Consider the following 21,243-nt stretch of genomic DNA (forward strand, 5'->3'; position numbering starts at 1 on the left):
AATCCAGCTTGGCTCCAGCGGAGTAAAACAAAATGAATATACAAGCATGAAAAAAGGTTGTAATTAATTTGTGTTGCTTACTTTTAAGTCCAAATAGATCTAGTTTTCACAAATAAGTTTTCACAAATAACAACAATAATAATAACAATAAAAATAATAATAATAGCTTCAAGCAGCGATTAATGGGTCCAAGCACTAATCAAGCTCGCTGTTTGTTCCACTCTGCAGACGTGATTCGTCTCATGTCTACTTCTCATCTTCTCAAAGACTTCTCATCTTTTTTTCAGGAACGTTTTCAAACTCTACATACAGTATGAGATTAGAAGAAGAAAAAGCTGTCTGTATTTTCTCACATAAATTCAACACATTACTGCACAGCGACTGAACTAAGTACCTCGTTGCTAATTTATGTCATAAGGGGATGCAAAAATGAAACTTTTGCACTTTTACAGCTGAAAATTTCACACAGCTGTTGGTTTCTATTTTGGCTAAATTATTTTCTGTTTATGGCAAAATATTCTGATGTCATCCATAATCTGTTCTGTGTATATATATATATATGTATATATATATATATATATATATATATATATATATATATATATTACTGTATAAATATGCATAAATTTACATATGTATATCCTGTTCAGCCTGTTATAAGTTATAAGCCTGTACAACATGCTTTTTGAATACGGTCCTTGATATAAAAATAGCCAATAGTAGAGAATACAATAAAGGAATAAAAATAAGGCTTAATAAATACACCAGTGCAGAAAATAAACTAAAATAAAACAAAGAAAGCGTGGTCAAAGCAATCCGACAGTAGCCTTCTTGACACGTCTTTGACTCCGGATATCGTTTGTACGTAAATATATCTACTACATATTTCTAATACCTTCTGTAACTCCTGTACATTAGACATCCACTACTCCGTACATCAGCCTCACTTACTTCTGGTTAGATGTACTGTACTTTGTAGAACGACTATTTGTTTTTTTCTGTTTTCGTTCACAGGTCCAGTGTGTTAGCCAGCGCAGGATCGCAAGTGGAGCTGTGCAGCACCACCAGCAGGCAGAACGTGTACACTACAGTCGGGGCCTCAGGACCATCGGGAGCTTCAAGGAGTTCAGGAGCGATTGGGTTGGCGAAGGAGATTCGGTACTGCGCCGTGTGCAGCGACTATGCCTCAGGATACCATTACGGAGTCTGGTCCTGTGAGGGCTGCAAGGCCTTCTTCAAGCGCAGTATACAAGGTAACTGACCTTTGACCTTCTGTGATTTATTCAGTGGCAAACATTCATACTGCAACCCATATGTCAAAGATCTCTGTGATTTCTGTGAACCCAATAGGCCACCGGAGTTCCTGAGGGCGGAGCTTCGTGAATATGAGCGTGAATCTTTTTTTTGAAGCTGCAGGTTTTGCCGTCACAACAAAATCCAATTAAATTAAATTACACATAATTAAATCCTTCAATCATTCAGTTCTAAAAATATAAACCAGGGCCTGTTTTCATGAAGATTTTAAGAGTAAAGAGGTGACGTAATTCTAATAAAATTCTTCCCTTAAAATTAAAGAGAAGGTCCTAATAAAGATAAAAGTTTTTCATAACCCTTTAAGTTATTTAACCCTTTAAAGGGCTCATAAGGTCAGAAAATGTTAGCAGTAGTGAGGAGGACCTTTAAGAGCTTTATCAGAGTTTCTTTATCAGAGGAGAAAATGACTGAAAGGTGAAGAGGGAGAAGAAATGTGTCGTATACAATATTTAATAGTGATAGTGAGTTAATAAGATGATAGAGATTAGATCGTGTAGGGATTAGTTTTGTGACCGATCGGATTAGAGATAACGTCTCAGACACAGATTTTTTAGTTCCTATAAAGAATGTTATAATGATGACAACGTGTTTCTTGTCGAGGAAGACCTTGAACCATAGCACCTGACCGTCTCAGACACGGGCTGCGTCTCGAATCCAACATCTAGTCCACTATATAGGGCGCAACATATTAAACATAGAACTACATATTGCACCCAGTACACCTAGATAGGGAACACTGAGATGTTTAGGATGCGGCCGAACTCTTCTCTCGTTCATTCGTTATTATTGTTAATATCTGCCATATTATTATTATCACAAATAACTCTTTTTTTTTTGTAGAAGCTGACAGTCGTGAAAAAATTCGGACACCTAATTAAATATTCAGTTCTTTATTAAGAAATGTCAACATGTCTGATCTTGTTTTAATTTGTACCTGTTGATGAAAGTGATGGAAATGATCGTAAACAATAACAAAACAAAAAACACTTTTCACTTCACAAAGAAATCAACAAAATGAGTATTTCCACTGAGGTAAAAGTTTGTACACCCTATGTCCTAATAGCTTGTTGTTTCTCCCTTTGGCTGAAATAACCTCAGGGAGATGTTTCTTTAGCCATCTACCAGCTTCTGACATCGACTGGAAGAAAGTTTCCCCCAGTCCTCAATGCAGAACTCTGTCAGCTGTGTGATGTTTGAGGGGTTTCTTACATCCACAGTCTGTTTCAAATCACCACACAGGATCTCAGTAGGATTTTTTTTACTGTTCAGCGAATCCTTGATGGATTTACTGGGATGGTTTTTGTCACACAGTCCAGTTCCACTTCAGCTTCAATTTTGGTCAGATGGTCTCACATGTTCCTCAAGCACCTTTTGGTACAATGTAAAGTTTATAGTGGATTCTATGATGGTGATCTGACCAGGTCCTGCTGCAGCAAAACATCTCCAAACCAGAACACTTCCACCTCCATGTTTCACACTTATGAGGTTCTCATGAAGTCTTGGCCTTTGTCTCTGTGTTCTTTCTCAAATCTCAGTCTTGTGCTCATGATTTTCTTAGACAACGCTTTCCTCCTTCACACCTCGCATGATCACTGAAGTCGCTCAGACTTTTTCTGAATGTAGATTCATGCACTCTGACATCAGCTGTAGCAGCAGCTTGCTGAAGGTCTCGTGATGATATTTTGAGATCTTTTTTATTTCTCATACCAGACTCATAAGCATCAATCATTTTTCTGAAGGCCTCTGAGAGCTCTTCGGACCTCACCATGGTGAAACCTCTCACTCCAAGACTTAAAGGTAGGGTCTCCGATATTTGAGAAATGCTTCAGAAAACTGCATTGGGCCACCAAACAAAACAAAAATCAAAACAAACCTGCAGCCAATGAGCAGAAAGGGGCATGTCTTGTCAACACATGCGCACTGAACACTCTCTCTGCCCATATTGACAAGACCCCACCTTTAAGAACAAACCAGACTAAATATCTGAGGATTAAATAAGACAAGCCTTCTTCAAAATGCTCCGTAACAATGTTCTAATAATTTACACATGATGTGATACACCTGTAGGTCATTTTATTTCATTTAAGTACAAATTAATGTGGACGTGTTCTTACTTTTTCCTCACAAGAAATGACTTTTTTCAAAATGGCATTTTACAGATCAGGTTAAGCCCCGCCTCCTCTCTAAGATAAAAGTTGTTGTATTGTCCTTGTTCAGAGTCGCACTGTGATTGGTCCTGAATCACTCTGAAGATAAGATTCATAGTTAGAAATGTTTCAGATAAATTATTATTATTCATTTCTACTATTGTAAATATGTGTATTATTTTACAGAAAGCATTGTAACACTGCAGCGTGAGACGGCACTTCCAAGAAGCAGAGTGGTCTTAAGTCGTTCCATTAAAGCCAGCAGGAAACTGTAGGACTCGAGGATGTGTGCGTGTGTGTGTGTGTGCGTGTGTGCGTGTGTGTATGAGGATAAGCGGCATTGGCCAGATAAAAACTGTAGAAATCACTGTATAGGGGAGAGTGGGGTAAAATGAGCCAGTTTTTACTTATGTGGATCTCCAGGCAAGGGAAATTTAGACAGAAGTACAGTGAAGATATCTATCTATTGTTAATTTGGGATATTGCCTATCAACTGAAAATATAAGAATGCACCTATGACATTTGAAAATATGACCTCAGAAAAAAAAGTGTTCATGTGACTAGGCTAGGGGTAAGTTAATCCAAGTCAGTGGGTAAACTGAGCCATTTGGGGGTAAATTGATCGTCCGATTTTCATTCATTCATTCGTTAATTTTCTACCGCTTATCCGAACTACCTCGGGTCACGGGGAGCCTGTGCCTATCTCAGGCGTCATCGGGCATCAAGGCAGGATACACCCTGGACGGAGTGCCAACCCATCACAGGGCACACACACACACACACACTCTCTCATTCACTCACGCACTCACACACTACGGACAATTTTCCAGAGATGCCAATCAACCTACCATGCATGACTTTGGACCAGGGGAGGAAACCGGAGTACCCGGAGGAAACCCCCGAGGCACGGGGAGAACATGCAAACTCCACACACACAAGGCGGAGGCGGGAATCGAACCCCCAACCCTGGAGGTGTGAGGCGAACGTGCTAACCACTAAGCCACCGTGCCCCCCTCGTCCTATTTTATGCAAGGACGATAAAATCCCTATGCAAGGATGCAATTTTATGCATTTTATACTTACATACACTTATGTAAGTGTAACAATACACTTACCTTTCCAAACAATGTTATTTATTAAAGCTACCTCAAACAATACAAAATAAACCAATTAAAGTTGAATTTTACCTTTACCCTTTTATTTTTTGTATAGGTGAACAATAGTTTTAAACATTTCTTTTAAGTGAAGGACTGGCAGCATAGTTTTCAGGAACAAGAAATATGGTTATATGCTGTATTTCTTATGCTGTTAATCAAGTCATGTCCAATCACACACATACACACACACGAACGTGTTTGGCAGAAAGAACGTCCCACCAGTGTGATCAGTTCTAATTTCCAATTTTGTTACAGATTCACAGTTTTGAACTTGTTAGAAGAACAGAACAGTTTGAACTTTCAGACCTCAGCAAAATGAAAATGACTATTGGACATTCCATCCATAAAGGTTGCAGGGAAATATGAGTTGTTGCTCCCTCCTTGCAGTTCCTCCAACCTTTCGAGGTTTAGGAAGCTTCTTCAGCACATCATTCAGTGGGACAGATCCTACATCATTTTCTTTGAATGCAAAGGTGGCTTTGTCTTTGTCAGTGCTCCCTTGGATTTTTCTGAGGAATCTTGCATTAACTTCATTGCCCTCAAGGCTCTCAACCAAGCCATTATAATGGTAACTGCTGCATTTGGTAGCAAAATTCACAATTATAAAGTCACCAACTGACAGATCTGAGATGTCTGGTTCACTACTCTCATCCTGGGAGCTCTCACACTCAGAAGTGTCATCAAGTGGGAAGGGAACATCACTCTCCTCAGAGCTGCTGTACACTAGGATTTTCTTCTTGGTTTGTTTCTTCTTGGACTTTCTTTGTTCTTTGATGCTGGTTACTTGTTTTCCCTTCAGTTTGTTTTTTTCTCCTTTCATTGTTCCATTTCTATTGCCTGCTTTTCAGGTGTATCAGTCAGGATCCTTGTCTTCACCCGCTTTCTCTTTGTCTGTGCATTAGGCTGCTGACTTTTGGGAAAGGGTAGAATTTTAGTGGGAGACACATATCCAAGGGAGGTGAGGAGTGAATCTGTCCCACATGTTGAAGAACATGCCTGTGAAGGCAACTCAGCAGAGGTGTAGGTTGAAGCCATGGGTTGATCTTCTTCAGAAGTAGACAGCACATCAGGGTTTGGTCTGTCTGACACCATGGATGGTTCAAACTCTGCATCAGAGAAAATATCTCTGTTGTAAAGAAAAATCCCTTTGGACCTGAATCCAGAACAGATATTTCATGGTGTCATTGCTGACATGAAAGCCTCATTAACGCATACAGGGATGTGGTATATGCTGGCTGTTTTGCCTGGGTTAGATCTCATCCAACCATCAAGAGCTCTGTTGTAATAGGTCTTAAATGGACCATAGACACTCTTGTCCAGAGGCTGCAGGCGATGAGATGTGTGGGGTGGAATTGTGAGCATAACAATCCCCTTTCTCTTTGCTAAATCCAGTGCCCTCAGTGAAATATGGGCCTTGTGGTTATCAAGGAGTACCAGAATGGAATGGTCAGAGGAGCACTTGGTATGCTGAACCAAATGTTCCAGGAACTCCGCAAAGGTGTCTTCAATGATCCAACCACTGGTTCAATTTACCCCATATCATTTGGCTCACTTTGCCCCATAGCCACCATTTTGGTAAAAATGGCCTAGCTTAGCAATTCAGGCTAACCTTTAGCTTAATGATTCACATTGTTTTATATGTTGACAAATCACCAACATGTACAATACACAACTTTAGACCTAGATAAATTTGCTTTGGCACAACAGCGAGTATACCTGCAATGTAGAAAATTAACAAGCAAATAAGTGTTTTTGTGAAAAAAAAAACAACTTATCTCTTCTCCTGCTTCTCCTCTTCACAACAATTAGAAATGATGGAGTCCTTCAGAATGTATGGTCACAAGACACCAAATTTGCATAGTTGCCTAGAAACGGGGTGGGTCAACTTACCCACTGGGTCATCTTACCCCACTCTCCCCTATATTATAGTTAGAGTTTATTAAAGATTTCAAAACCTACATTAAAGCCCAGAAGAATCCGCTGCAGTGCTGCAGAATGCTGGCTTCTGATTGTTCAGGATAAAAGTAAACAGCAGTTACACATCGCCGGTTTATGTTAATGCTCTTATTTACAGCAATAGCGAACGCATCATTGATCTGCTCATCAGTATGATATGGTGACATTTTCTGTAAGGAGATTTTTCTGTTATATTTCTGGACACACTTGCAGGTTTGTATATGGAAGAGAAAAGGTGCGGGCTACCGGGCACTGATGCCGGGTGAGAAATCTTTTTCACGACAATCTGATGAACGAGACGTCTTCTTAAGGTCTTTAACGTTAGGCCGTGTTGTGTGCTATATACTAAAGCAAGCGTTGCCACGATGCATGTGTTTAACTCCTGGGAAACAGCTTGTACTTCCTGTTAGTAAAAAAAGAAAGAAATAAACAAATAATTTGAGAATTTGAGATGATAGGGACACAGCTTTGGGACATAGCTTTTTTTTTTTATAGTGATGACATATTATTAATTTATTTTTTTATTACATTTTTTCAAATTTGTTAAAATCCTTTTGTTTGTTTATTTCTTTGTTTTCTTGTCTTATGATGTAAAATAAATCACTGGCACTCTTGCCATTTTTTGTCCATTCTCAATCCATAGAACCGTCAAACTTTTGCTCTTGACCTTAAGTTGGTTTGAGAGCAAAAATATATCCTCTGTATTTTTGTGTTTAATTTTTGCGTCTCAGGTCACAATGATTACGTGTGTCCGGCGACCAACCAGTGCACCATCGACCGGAACCGCAGGAAGAGCTGTCAAGCGTGTCGTCTACGCAAATGCTACGAAGTGGGCATGATGAAAGGAGGTGTGTATTACCCGTGTACACTTCATCTCCCTTACCCCTCCTTGCACAGACACACTGTCAGGGTCATGAAAGATGCTAGAACATAATAATAACAACAACAACACCGATATGTTCCGGTTAACGGTTTACGTAATTGGATTGAGGGGGAAAAAAAGGTCACCTCGAACTAGTTAATTCGTTCGGTTCTAAAGAATGAATTGTGATTTTTTTTTATCATATTCCGTGTCACGCCTGAGCTGTAATTTGATTTGTCGAGCTCATTTCCTTCATGACGAAAGAAAAATAAGCTGAATCGGAGCGATGGAACGTGAAGCTTCGACAGTCCTGTTGCTCCCAAATTAATGATTAGTTGAGAAATTGCAGGTTGTAGAACTCGATCATTTGTAACATCCAGCAATTACTGGAACGTACATGGTGCCTCCATTTGGTTGCAAAACACTAATTTCAAAATTTTTGGCACCCCCTTCTGAAACGAATACATGGTGCAAGACTCATATTCTGTCATTTAACAAGATTATAGATGCTTAGAGAGCTCTCGGACCTTCTTCTGTGCACAAGCTCTTTTATGTTTTTAGGTTTGTGTATGAGGTTCATGTCTGAGATCATTTTTTTGGTGAAGCGGTGAATGTTTTGATGAATAGTTCCTCTGAGACACAAGTGCCTGAGACAACCGGGACGGAATGAATTTGAAAGCAATAGAAAATTTTGTGCTTTTTAGTTTTCATTAGTTATCAATGTGATAAGTTGCAGAAATTTTTTTATATGTGTTTTTAAAGGTGGACATTTTGATGAATTCTTCATTTCATGATTGTATTTGTAGTGAAGTTTGTAAGCTGTTGAGGAATTCTATGGCATCGGTGTCGACAGGTAGTCGAACGGCATTATGGGTAATGTAGGAAGTAGTCTGAACCTCAAAAACATTTAAAAGAAGGAGTTAAAAAAAAGGTTGTTCTTTTAAGAATAAATAGAAAGCACATTTATATAGAGGAGTAATAAAGAGCCTGAATATAAAAGGCTCAGTCTGACCATGCCGTCCTCATCCTCCTCCTCCTCCTCCTCCTCCTCCTCCTCATCCTCCTTCTCCTCAGGTTTTCGTAAGGAACGTGGAGGTCGCATCATGAAGCACAACAGAAGGCACAGTGGACTGAAGGAGCGCGAGCAAAGCTACTCGGAAGCCCAGAGCGGTCCTGATGTGAGAGAAGTGACTTCACACGAGGGGCGGAGCAGCTCGAGGATCGGGGGAGGGGTAGCAGGTGTGGTGTGCATGGCTCCGGAGCAGGTGTTGCTGCTGCTGTTGAGGGCGGAGCCACCCACGCTGTGCTCACGTCAGAAACATAGCCGACCCTACAGCGAGCTCACTATGATGAGTCTCCTCACTAACATGGCCGACAGGGAGCTCGTCCACATGATCGCCTGGGCCAAGAAAGTGCCAGGTGAGGGACAGAGTCCTATATCAATGTGGGTGGAGCTTAGGTTACATTTCATCAGCCAATCAGAGAATTTCATGTAACATTTATACCCCTATCTGATGAGCAGGTTTATTTACACAATATAAAACAATAGCTGTGCTAGTCAACGTTTTAGCTCTGTAATAAGGATAGAAAGGTGACTAGCTAAGTGCTACATGTAGACGGGTAACTACTTAGCTAAATTACCTTTACCGTAGATAGTTATCTAGCTAGCTAAATCTTAGCTAAAATTACCTTTCAACAGGTATCTAGCTAGTTAAAGCTATTTTTAGACAGGTATTTTGCTAGCTAAATGTTAGCTAATCTTAGCTAGTGTTACCTTTTGACAAGTTACTAGCTCACTGATTAGCTAATGCTAATGTTAGACAGGAAAATTGGTTAGCTAATGTTACCTAATGTTACCTTTGCAGGAGTAACTATTTGATATTAAGCAGCTAGTCATGTCTGCTATTATTAGCAAGATAGATAATTAGGTCAGATATTGTAGTGATGACTTCACCCTGCTAATTTTCTTTCTTCGCTAAGCTAAGATTGCCTTCCACTTCATTAAGAAATACATCTTTACATATGCAAATACAGTCATTCTTAAATAGCAAGGCAAATATGACATGAAGATCTGTTAACTATCATTTGGTTAATAAATTGTTAGGTTAGCTAGCTATCTATCTTGATTATTTATTCTGGCTAATTTTTGTTTTCCTCAGCAGCAACAGGTCTGCCTGTATTTGTTTAATTTTATCTTTGTTTTCCTTCTGGTTTCTGGGGTGAATTTATTTTTCAGATCCTGGTGTAATGAAAGTTTTAATTTAGAAGTTTTATTCTTTTAAAAGGTTGTTCTGTACACTGGTTAGTCACAGACTCACTAACAATCCAGGAGGCTTAATGCTAACTAAACAGCTAAGTGTTCATGAGTTAGCAATGCATGCAGGATTGAGTAGCGATGCTATGACATAAAGAAGGTCATCTTTCGAGCTTGTGGTCTCCCTTTGAGAGAAATTTATCGATCTTTTACCGAAAGTGGGCATGGATTTTTTTTAAGCCAGACGGATCATGAGGTTACGGAAGTATCCTTGGCAACAGCCTTGCGTATTATGTGTAACCATGGCAGCACTGTCAACAGGGCAGGTGCTTGAGCATCAGATGACGAGGTCACACACACACACACACACACACATATGCAGCAATAAGAAAAATGAGTGTGATTACAGTCATCAGTGTTCCCGCTCGTTTGACTCGACCTCTGACTGAGCCTTTATTACACACACACACACACACACACACACACACACACACACACACACACACACACAGACTTCAGAGAGCCAAACTTCAGACATCAAAAAAATATCATGCATATATTACACGTTATTGAATATTTGGTCCCTTTTGTGTTCAGTTTTATCGTTTTTATTTAAAGCAGTTTAAAGGTGCTGTATGTCATTTTTAAAACTGTTCCAAGATCTAAAGTGATCGTTTATTTTAAGTACACAAATGCCAAAAGTCTCTTTTACAATGTTGCCAGAACTTGGATCTCTTTAATTTCTTTTTTGGTTTTCATTTTTACAACCCAGAAACAATCTCCGCCCCTAGTTGAAAAAAAGAGTTGCTTATGTTGCTTCGTCATTCGTAGTTTTAAAAAGAGCTGGGGCACAGTCTAATAACACTTTAACTCAATTTATTTGATGCACATTTGCTTAGTTTAATGCATAATTTTTAAGAGAATTTTTCATCAATTTTTTTTATTTATTTTTTTCTTTAAAAAATATAAATGTTGTTAGCTAAGAATGAAACCTGCGTGTTTCTCTTCCTCCTCACAGGATTCCAGGACCTCTCTCTGCATGACCAAGTGCAGCTGTTAGAAAGCTCCTGGCTGGAGATATTGATGATTGGTCTCATCTGGAGGTCCATCCATTCTCCTGGAAAACTTATCTTCGCACAGGACCTCATCCTTGACAGGTAATGACCCGTCTTTGTTGTAATTAATGCTTTAAAAAATAATTAAAAGCAAATAAAACAAAAATTGTCCTATGGAGGAAAGAGTGTAGATGGATCGATGATATTTATTGGATTTATTGGATGGGTGAATGGATGGAGGGATTGATGGATGGGCTTAACCCCGGGTCTAGATGGATGGATGGATGGATGGATGGATGGAAGGAAGGAAGGATGAATGAAGGTATAGACTTAATAACCCTGGATATATTTGGATGGATGGATGGACTTGATAACCCTGGGTGTGTATATGAATGGATAGACAGGCTTGATAACCCTGGATATATTTGGATGGATGGAAGGATGGATGAAGGTATGGACTTGATAACCCTGGATGTACTTGGATGGATGGATGGATGGATGGATGGATGGATGGACTTGATAACCCTGGGTGTGTATATAAATGGATAGACTGGCTTGATAACCCTGGGTGTATTTGGATGGATGGATGGATGGATGGATGTGTCCTGTGTGTCCTGTGTGTCCCTTTTAAAAATGTCATAAACCATCCAACTGCTTTTATTAATTTCTTTTGGGAAAACTATAAATTCACAACACTGACAATTTGGTACCTTTTCAAAGATAGAAATAAAACTTAAAGATCAGAGTTGGTGCTGAATTGACTGAGTGTAAATGCATGATAGAAGGTAAGAGCCAATCAGGTGTCAGCATTCAGATGTAAGTACTGTAGCAAAATATTGTTAACTCTTGCATTTTTCTATATATTCTTGTATGACATTTTATGTAGTCCCAGTCTTTCTTGTACATCTAAATAAAAATATAAAATCCTATCCAAATTAGAGTAAAAGGAAATGATATATGTGCATTAAGAATTTCCATTCAGCATTTTCATTTGCGCCTGCCTCTCGACACGGCACTCAACCATCTGCTGCTCAGGTACCTGCTTAATGTCACTGTGCTCTACCGCACCTTCTATTTTTCTATTTCCTGCTCGTTTTCATGTTGATGATGCAGAGGTCCCGCTGTGTGCCCGGAGTCTTGGAGGACAACTCTATCTTATAAAATAGGATTGAATTATTATTAATAAAAAAAAAATAGATCGGGTTGCAAAGCCAAAGAATGCTTATTAGCGAGAGAACAGCCAGCTGCTCTTGAAAAGGCCATGTCACAGGTATATGTAATTAAGCAGGATGTGGCCATGAAGAGGGCCAACGTCATCGCTTGACTGAGGAGGAGGGGATTTGATTAAAAACAAGCAGATAGACTCAAAAAAGTCTAGCGAGGACAGGAGAGAGAGAGACAGAGAGAAAGAGAGAGAGAGAGAGTGAGAGAGAGAGAGAGACAAAGACAGACAGCGAGAGAGACAGAGAGTGAGACAGAGAGAGTGAGATAGAGAGACAGCGAGAGAGACAGACAGAGAGAGAGAGAGATTCAGGGGCATTAAAGGCAAAAGAGAGCAAGGTTGTTTTTCTGGTTTAGGGAGAGTGGGACTTGGAGAGAGAGATAACCTTTAATACTCTTTACAGGTACAGCGTGTGCTCTCCAACCAAAAGTAAACAATGTACTCCGTGGCCACCAGGCCACATCCTTTTTCCACGAGAAATAGAGCAAGAACACGTGTGTGTGTGTGTGTGTGAGTGAGAGAGAGAGAGAGAGAGAAAGAGAGAGAGAGAGAGACTCTGTCGCCCACACACTTAGGCTAAATGTTCCAGCCATATATTCCCCAGTCCTGTTGCCTCCTCTCTTCTGATTGGACAGAAGGTGTTGATTAAACGTCTGCCAAATGTCATACACGTGAATGCCATCTATCCTGAAGACAGATCAGATCAGATAGATCAGAAATCCCCACACGGTTTAAGATATTGTCAGACAATCACACTTAGGCTCCCATTATGTCTTTAGAACCCTGGAGTATTCTTTTAAACATCCAGTGACATTTTTCCTACATGTTTAAAGGTTTGGTTGAATGTCAGAGGATTTTCAATGTGTTTAAACACCGTCTCTTTCCTTGAAGGAGTGAAGGAGAGTGTGTGGAGGGCATGGCTGAGATATTTGATATGCTGCTGGCCACCGTGGCCCGTTTCCGTGCCCTCAAACTACAATCGGAGGAGTTTGTGTGTCTCAAAGCCATCATACTGCTTAACTCTGGTGAGTACTTCAGCATGGTGACTGCAAAACAAAATACTAAATGAATAAAATAAACACAAAAACAACCTGGAGATGTGATGGTTGTGTCTCCTGCAGTGGACTTTAATCTAGATCGAACAACCGAGGACTTAAGAGTTATTCTCTTGTTTTCTGCTAGTTTATTTGAATCTTTACCATCTTTGCTACATGCTATCAGTTTTAGTGCAGGAGTTCTGTTAGACGGTTGATCTATCGGTCTATAAAGTTTTAGTACTTATAATATTTATTTATGAAAGTGTGTGTGTGTGTGTTGCAATTAGGTGCGTTTTCCTTCTGCTCCTCCCCCGTGGAGCCTCTGAGGAACAACTTCATGGTGCAGTGCATGATGGATAACATCACGGATGCCCTCATACACTGCATCAGCCAATCAGGAATCTCGGTCCAGCTCCAGTCCCGGCGTCAGGCTCAGCTCCTGCTTTTGCTCTCGCACATCAGACACATGAGGTAAAATATTCCAATGAGTACACAAAGAGGCAGTAATGGGAGAGACAGGTATGAGGAATAGGGTTGCAAAATTCCGGGAATTTTCAAGGCTGGAAACTTTCCATGGGAATTAACGGGAATATATTGAAATAAACTGGGAATTTTAAAAAAATGCAGCGTTGCCTATAATAAGGAATTTAAATGTAGTTTAAAAAAATCTTGCAGCATAATTTTTAAAACAACAAGATTTAATGCAAATTAAGTTCCCCTCCATTTTCCAGGCCTTGACTACCACAGAATAAGCTTGAGAAAAAATGCTTCATTTTACATTTTGATTGGGACTTTTTTAGAAGGGGAGGGTGGGGGATGCTTTCATTTTACAGCAATCATAGGGAAATAGGTTTATTACAATTATTAAGTTTAATATGTTTATTACAAGAATAATAATGTTTATTATGCTTTTGTGTTACTCAATGAAAGAATCAATTAAAGTTCTGCTTACAATTAAATCAGTCAAGACGTCATTTTTAAAATGTGTATTTCCTTGCATGCATGTCTTCTTATGACCAAACAAAATGCTTATTTATGTTTGTATATGATATAATTTATATAAATTTCCCTATATTTCTAAATAATTCCCATAAATTCCTGTAAATTCCCATAAATTCCTGTAAAGTTTCCAATTTGGAATATTTCCAAAATCCCCCAGATTAAGTTCCGGTGGAAAGTTTCTGGAAATTTACCGGAAACTTTCCGCCCCTTTGCAACTCTAATAAGGAATGTGTTAATTTTCTGCCATTTTTGTATCTCTCTGTTTGTTGTGAAGCTATAATGGGATGGAGCATCTGTACAACATGAAGTGCAAGAACAAGGTCCCTCTGTATGATCTGCTGCTGGAGACGTTGGACGCACATAGGCTCCGCCCCCTGGGCAAAGTGGCAAGGACCTGGGCTGATAGAGTGTCATCTTCACCTACTACAACCACCACAAACCCAAACATCATCCCCTCCATCATCCATCACAACAACCATCACAGCAGTGACTAGACGTATCCTCCAGATGTCCAGTCCAACCCACCGCACCCTGACCAGAGCCCCAGCCCATAAAAATAACCGCTATATATCTGTTAGAGATAAAAACGTTAGAGGGAGCAAGAGGAGGAAGGGAGGGAGCAAGAGGAGGAAGGGAGGGAGGAGAGGAGGAAGGGAGTGAGGAAAGGGGTAAGGGAGGGGGAAGGTAGAAGGAGAATTGGAGAGAGGGGTAGAGGGGAGGGGGGGGCAGTTGTTTCTATTTTTTTCTTTTAAAATAGACTTAATAGTAATAAAATTGCAGCGATTCTTCACCCTTTATAGAAACGTACTGTTTTGGTTGGATGGAAGGTTGAGGATCTGAAAAGGGTCAAATGTAAGTAAATGTAAAAAACAAAACTGTAACCGTGACAACATACTGAATGAGTCAGTGAATAAAGTTGAAGTAAATAAACATGGCCATGGGGACAGTTCTCTGTATCGAGTCATGATGCGAGGGTGATCTCCCTTTTACATCTTTTCAACCATTTCCATTTTTTTTATAGCAACGAACGTACAAAAGGAGCTCATCAAAGCGCAACACATGAGCGAGACGACAGCTATTTTATCAACATTTTGAGTTGTTTTCAGCCAATTTAAAAAATTTGTCTTTTAATTAGTCTTTTTCCCTGCAGTAAATAAATCCTGAAGGATAAACTAACCTAGCACTCGGTCGTTGATATAAGTGATGTCTATGATGAAGATACGTCTCGTCTGATCTCCTCTGTGTCTAAAACAAATTGTAGAACTTTATCAGACGTACAAATCAGTATGATTTTTTTTTTTGTATTTACAGCAAACTAGCCAGATTTTTTTTGGCCCCCTTTAGGCCTCTTTCACAGTGTCACAGTGGAGTGTGTTTAATTTTCGTTCCCTTCGTGTTGGTCTTTTACTATTTCTACTGTATTAGTGATGTGTTTTGCAGCAACACAAACAAGAATTCAAGAACAGGGGCGTCTTTCTTTTTTGTAAAAATACAAACTATGTTTTCGCAAGGACCCTGACACACAATCCAGAATTTTGGGCTTGAACTTTAGTCATCAAAATTAGATCGGAAACCTTTTAAGTGACATTACTGTACCCTTCAGAAGCCTCCTTCAGGACACTACATGGTCCTAAAGCCTGTCAGACCTCCTGAAAAGCCACAAAGTAAAACTGTACAGTGGAAAAAAAACAGTGTAAAAAGAGCTGATAAATGTTGCGTCCTACAGTATCTGAACTGCAGTCCTGTAAACCTCACTAATCAGCAACTTTACATCTGTTATATTAAAGGTAAATGAAAGAGTTCATCGAAGATTCATACAGAAACGTAATTCTGAGTACGTTAAGCACCTTGTGTTTAATAAATCTGTTTCAATTCCAAATGATTTTTGTATTATCGACTTAAGAGCATTATGAATGGTACGAATTGTGTAGCATGTGAGTCGATCACAGGACACAGATTTCAGCTCCTCCTGGGAGACTCCCAGATGTTTCCAAACCAGCTGTGTGCAATGCCTTAAAACAAAATTAGCACAGGTCAGGTAAGAGAAATTCTACTCAGGTGCAAAAGGTAAAGTTACTCTCTGTACCTCATGATCTCAAAGCCTGTTAAAGCTGGAGTCGGTGCAGGTCTTCGCTCCAACCAACCAGAAGCAACATCAGAGATCGGAAAGTAAAACTTTTATCTTCGAGAGGAGGTGGAGCTTAACCTGTTACTAGGTGACACATTCTTTTGAAGACTGTGATTAGTTGTCCAATAAGAAAAATTTGCTCCATTATAAACCTTCACTTTGTCTTTATGTTCAGATATATAAGATTATATGGTGTCGGGATTACGTTGGTGACCGATCATATTAAAGATGTTCTAACATCTGTATGTTATAAATGTAATAAATGTAAATGTAAACATCTCCGACACAGAGCATAAACATCATAGAGACGAGTATCTATAAATATATATATACCGCTGTTGCAGTATAGTGCAAAATTCAGCTCTATAAACTGTGTGCTGTGTTCTTATAATTTACAAAATGTAGGTAGAGATCTGTGAACTAAAGCATTATCAAATGGTCCTAATTTATAAGTTATTAATCAAATAGTGATCTTTAGATCTGTTCTGTTTTTCCGTCTTCTGCGTGTTCTATATGAACTAATGTATGTCTTGTATTACACCACGCTGAAGATTTAAGCGGCTCCGACGGCTGATTGTTGGAGCGCTCAGTTACTGGGTGAAGGTCAAACCTTGTCGAATTGAAGCTTCGTGATTTCAGTTGTTTATAACGTGTAACTTGACTGGCAGCGACGTTCAGGTCGGTGAGGAAAAACACACACACATACATAACTAATGTATATATTAATGAAACTCCTCCTTTACTGTCAGTGTTAGTAAACTGTACACTCATAAATAAGCACTGACAATTTCATACTTGATGTTTTATACATTTTTTTTAGCAACCTAGTGAACTACTAGTATTTAGAAAAAAAAGCTTTGCTCTTAGAGACATAACTATCAGTGATTGTTTTAGTGTTTAAAAAAAATCAACCGCATGCCGTGAGGAAAGATAACAAAAAATTAAATAAAATTTAAAAAACTTAAATAAATACATCATGAAGGGCGTCTAATACTTATCAAAATCACCGGAAGTGAAATTTTATATAGCTTTTTCGTATCTCAAATACAATCGTTTAAAATGAAAAAATAATTTCCACAAAGGAATCAAACGACGTCGCCAATTCGCCGGAGAGTTTAAGTGCAGTACCTTAAAATACGCTCGTCAGTGCTAGAAAATCTGATTGACTTTTTCATTGTCCTGTTTCCCAAAGGATCCCGCTTCTCCCACAGAGCCGATCTTCGTTACACTGATTGTGATCGATAATTAAAAATAAAAAAATAGTAAAAAAATAAAATAAAAATAAAAATAGCAGCGGTGTTCTCCTGTACATGGATTATATTCAAATGTTCAGCTTTGGCTAATACAGATCGCTTTATATTGTCCTGCCTCCTGAGGGACGCGTGGTGGTCAGGGTGAGGCGGCGGGATTTAGAGGATGGGACGAGGGGTACCTCAGATGGGCGGGGGGCCGTTGGTGTAGCGCAGCATGGGGTGAAAGGAGCGGGCGAAGTTGTTGTGGTTGGCGCAGCTGTAATCGTCCTCAGTGATGGGCACCAGACACGCCAAACCCACGATGAGCAGCAGCAGCAGCTGCAGAGGCAGAGCTGCCCGCAGGACCCGCAGCAGGAAGGGCTGGCGGCGAGCCGCAGCAGCGCCACCGTGTGGCGCGGAGGAACCACAGCGAGAGGAAGCGCACGCAGAACCCCTGAGGGACCTGAAGACGAGACCGACAGCGTAAACGCTCATCAGAAAAGAAATTAACTTTACTGGCAGAAATTCGGTAACTCTAACAATTCAGTCTGGTTTTCATGAGAATCAACTGGAAAAACTACAAGGGAATAAAAATGTCTTTCAATACAGACACACCAAAAAAAACATTAAATATAAACTAATAAACCCTGACTCGTGTTCAGGAATATTTTAGATAAACAATTTCTGGAAGTTTTCTGGAATTATAATTTTTTGGTGGACAACTTTATTTAATTCGAGTCACTTATTTCTTATTCGACTTAAACCCTCAAACAATGATTTAAACAGAACAGCAAAATCCTGGGCCTGTAATTAAAACCACTTTAAGAACCTTTATTATAAAGTGGGAGTTATTTAATAATTAAACTGAAGTAGCATTAACTAATCAGAGGAGGAGTTTTAGCAGCTTCTTGTATTGACCACTTTATTAGTAACAGCTACTTTACACACCTAGCTGTCAATGCAGTTAATCAGACTGATCAGGTGGCAGAACAGCAAAGCATGACTCAAACTCATGCAGATACACATCAGGAGCTTCAGGCCACCTTCAAAATCGAACATCAATATAAAGACTCTATGTTTTTTTGATTTCTGTGAACCTGCAGCTCTTGACATGTATCCGTCCGAGTTTCTGTGTTGTGCTTCTGCCACATGATTGGCTGATTAACTGCATTAGAGTGTCTGTACAGTAGCTGTTCCTAATAAAGCGGACAGTACATGTATGTGCTTTGAACACATGGTGAAAATGGTAAAAAAAAAAAATTTGCAATCAGGACTCTGAAGTGAACGAGGTGAACGAGCTGAATATTCTCCTGTGTTCTAATGTGTTATGTGTCATATCCTATATGTTATAAGCTGTTATAATATGTTAGAAATCATTATAATGTGTTATAAGGTGTTAGAATGTGGGGTCGTGGCATGGATGCTTCATATTTTATCGTTGTGTTGAAGCCAATTCACACCAGACATGTTCCTGAAGAGATTTCGTGACTATAAGCTATGATTCTAGATGACTGCGGACAAAACTGGTTTAGTGGTGAAGAGAGACTGCGAACAAAAGGGTCACAAACTCTGGGATACTTTCATACAGGAAGCTAATGAGGTAATGAGAAGTGTGTGATCACTGTAGCTCAGAGGGGACATAGTGAGTGTGGCTCAGAGTGGGTGTGGTACAGAATTGGTGTGGCTAAGTGTTGGCCATGGCTAAGTGTGGGCAGGGCACAGAGTGAGTGTGGCTAAGAGTGAGTGTTGTACAGTGTGGGCCTGGTTAAAAGTGGGTGTGGCACAGAGTGGGCTTGGATAAGGGTGGGCATATTTCAGAGTGGGTGTGGCTAAGAGTGGGTATGGCACAGAGTGGGTGTGGCTCAGTAGGCGTGGCACAAAGTAGGTATGGTTTTGGCAGGGAATTTTGTAAATGAGTTCCTGGAGAATGTATCACTACGAGAGATCCCTCAAACTATCAATCTACTAAACTTTTGATTAACTCATTATTAAAAAGTAAACAGGAGAAGTTTAACAACACAAAAAAGTACCTGCAAACGGGTTCTTGTTACGATTCAGAATTTTTTTTTTTCCAGATACTGTGTGAGTTTTGTCGCAAATGAAAAGCTTTTAATAATGTGTGCTCATGCAAAAAAACAAGCATGTTTTTATAAACCCCTGGTGTGGAGATAAAGAGGATGTTACTGGGAGCTTGAGTGAGTGTGACATTTTATTATGCAGTCTGTTCAATGTGTTATTCAATAAAAAGGCAACGTTACAAAGCGTGTCTGATGTGTACGTTTGAGGTTTGACGTGACGTGTCTGATGTGAAATGTGTACGGTGTAGAAATGACAATCTGTGTGTGTGTCTGTTGTATCATCATCCTCCCCCTCATCATCTTGGTTCTAGAGTCCAGGAAAGAAATACCTGTGGCGCGGCAGGCTGGCTGAGGATCCTGCTCCTGACACATTACATTTGCTCCGTAGCTGTTGTGCAATGAGCAAAAGGAGGAGGGAGGGAGGGAGGGAGGTAGGAGAGGAAGGTAAAAAAAGAAAGAAAGAATGTTTCAGTCCAAGCAAATAAGGACAAAGCTTGTGGTCACAAGCAGAGGCATAAAGCTGGCTGTCCATCATACCATCATACAATAAGAACCGAAGCAAAAAAAAAACAAATAATAATAAAAGCAAAGGAACTCAGCAAAGTGAGGATGAATTGTGTAAAAAAAAGGTTTCAAGAAAGCTGGCTTTCCAGAGCAGACAGGATTAAACTCTAGATTAAGTCTGAGGTGAAAAGCCAGGGTTTTCTTGCTCCGAAGCATCCATGCAGGCCGTCTAAAATTTGGGTAACTTATCGAATCCCACCACCGACAAATCATCAGAAGAGGTGATGGATTTGATTACCGTGTGATGTTGAACAGGCACGCTGACCACCGATACCGGACTGACTGATCCAGACGTGTCCATGTCGTCGACCGCGGGCCAAACGCACGGCACCTGTGAGGCAGTGAGCGACAAACAACAGGAAACTGAGTCACTTTTCCGACACGTCCTTTTACACTGAAACTGGATTGTTATTCTGTTTTTATACTCATTTGTGATTTCCCTGGTGATAATGAAATGACACAATGTAAAACTAATACCGTCTTACAGGGCCGTTTCAATTCATTTACATCAACAAGCGGAAGCAAGAATGTGAATGTGAGGACCTCAGTTTTCTTCAGTAGGTGAAGGTGACACTGGCCTTTCTTATATAGGGCTTGAATGTTGTCTGTCCAGTCCAGTTTATTATTTAAAACTCTCTACTAACTCAATATTCAAACCCTGAATGTTTACTCATGAGAAGTGGGATGTTTTCCATCTGAAGTCGATCAGCATCTCCTTTGTCTTACTGCCACTTACTTACACACCAGTTGACAAAGTCTGCAATGACCTTCCTGAGAACTTCTGGCGGTGACAGTCCTCTGAGTTCTATCTGAAGTCCGATGAGTATTGGGTTTAAATATGAAATAATCAGTGTGAAAGTGAATGGTCCATGAGATAGACGCTTGCATAATTTACCCCAATGCCAGGACAACGAGCAAATTGTAGGGGGTCCAGTGATGTACTCACTATGGGTCGAAGGTGACTCTGAATGATCTTTAAGACCCAGGCCCACCAAGCTGACACTGCTGGGCCCCTGAGCAAGGGCCTTAACCCCAAATTGCTCAGTTGTATAAAATGAGATCAAATGTATGTCTTGGTGCACAGGGGCTTCTGTCTAATGACATAAATGTACATTGAGGGAAAAAATAATTTGATTCCCTGCTGATTTTGTACATTTGCTCAATGATAAAGAAACGATTAGTCTATAACTAGAATAGAAAATGGAAGAAACACAAAATAACTGTCAATCTCCTTC

General features: G+C 39.8%; 2 protein-coding genes across 3 annotated transcripts in view; one reads left to right on the plus strand and one right to left on the minus strand.

Annotated features, from left to right (window-relative positions):
* The window catches only part of esr1 (estrogen receptor 1), a 20,229-nt gene extending 5,620 nt beyond the window's left edge, over positions 1 to 14,609 (plus strand). The window contains exons 2-8 of the mRNA XM_060866124.1: positions 1,015 to 1,253; positions 7,306 to 7,422; positions 8,511 to 8,855; positions 10,709 to 10,847; positions 12,859 to 12,992; positions 13,292 to 13,475; positions 14,281 to 14,609. Coding sequence (XP_060722107.1) covers positions 1,015 to 1,253; positions 7,306 to 7,422; positions 8,511 to 8,855; positions 10,709 to 10,847; positions 12,859 to 12,992; positions 13,292 to 13,475; positions 14,281 to 14,500 — 1,378 coding nt within the window. The 3' untranslated portion in view covers positions 14,501 to 14,609. The remainder of the gene's footprint in view (positions 1 to 1,014; positions 1,254 to 7,305; positions 7,423 to 8,510; positions 8,856 to 10,708; positions 10,848 to 12,858; positions 12,993 to 13,291; positions 13,476 to 14,280) is intronic.
* A 2,236-nt stretch (positions 14,610 to 16,845) lies between these two features.
* syne1a (spectrin repeat containing, nuclear envelope 1a) overlaps positions 16,846 to 21,243 on the minus strand; it is a 115,749-nt gene continuing 111,351 nt past the window's right edge. For both annotated transcript variants that reach the window (XM_060866125.1, XM_060866126.1), the window contains 3 exons: positions 20,247 to 20,339; positions 19,774 to 19,832; positions 16,846 to 17,829 (listed from right to left, as the gene is read on the minus strand). In XM_060866125.1, coding sequence (XP_060722108.1) covers positions 17,568 to 17,829; positions 19,774 to 19,832; positions 20,247 to 20,339 — 414 coding nt within the window. In that variant the 3' untranslated portion in view covers positions 16,846 to 17,567. The remainder of the gene's footprint in view (positions 17,830 to 19,773; positions 19,833 to 20,246; positions 20,340 to 21,243) is intronic.

The sequence above is a fragment of the Tachysurus vachellii genome, chromosome 3 (assembly GCF_030014155.1).
Source record: "Tachysurus vachellii isolate PV-2020 chromosome 3, HZAU_Pvac_v1, whole genome shotgun sequence".
Classification (NCBI taxonomy): Eukaryota; Metazoa; Chordata; class Actinopteri; order Siluriformes; family Bagridae; genus Tachysurus; species Tachysurus vachellii.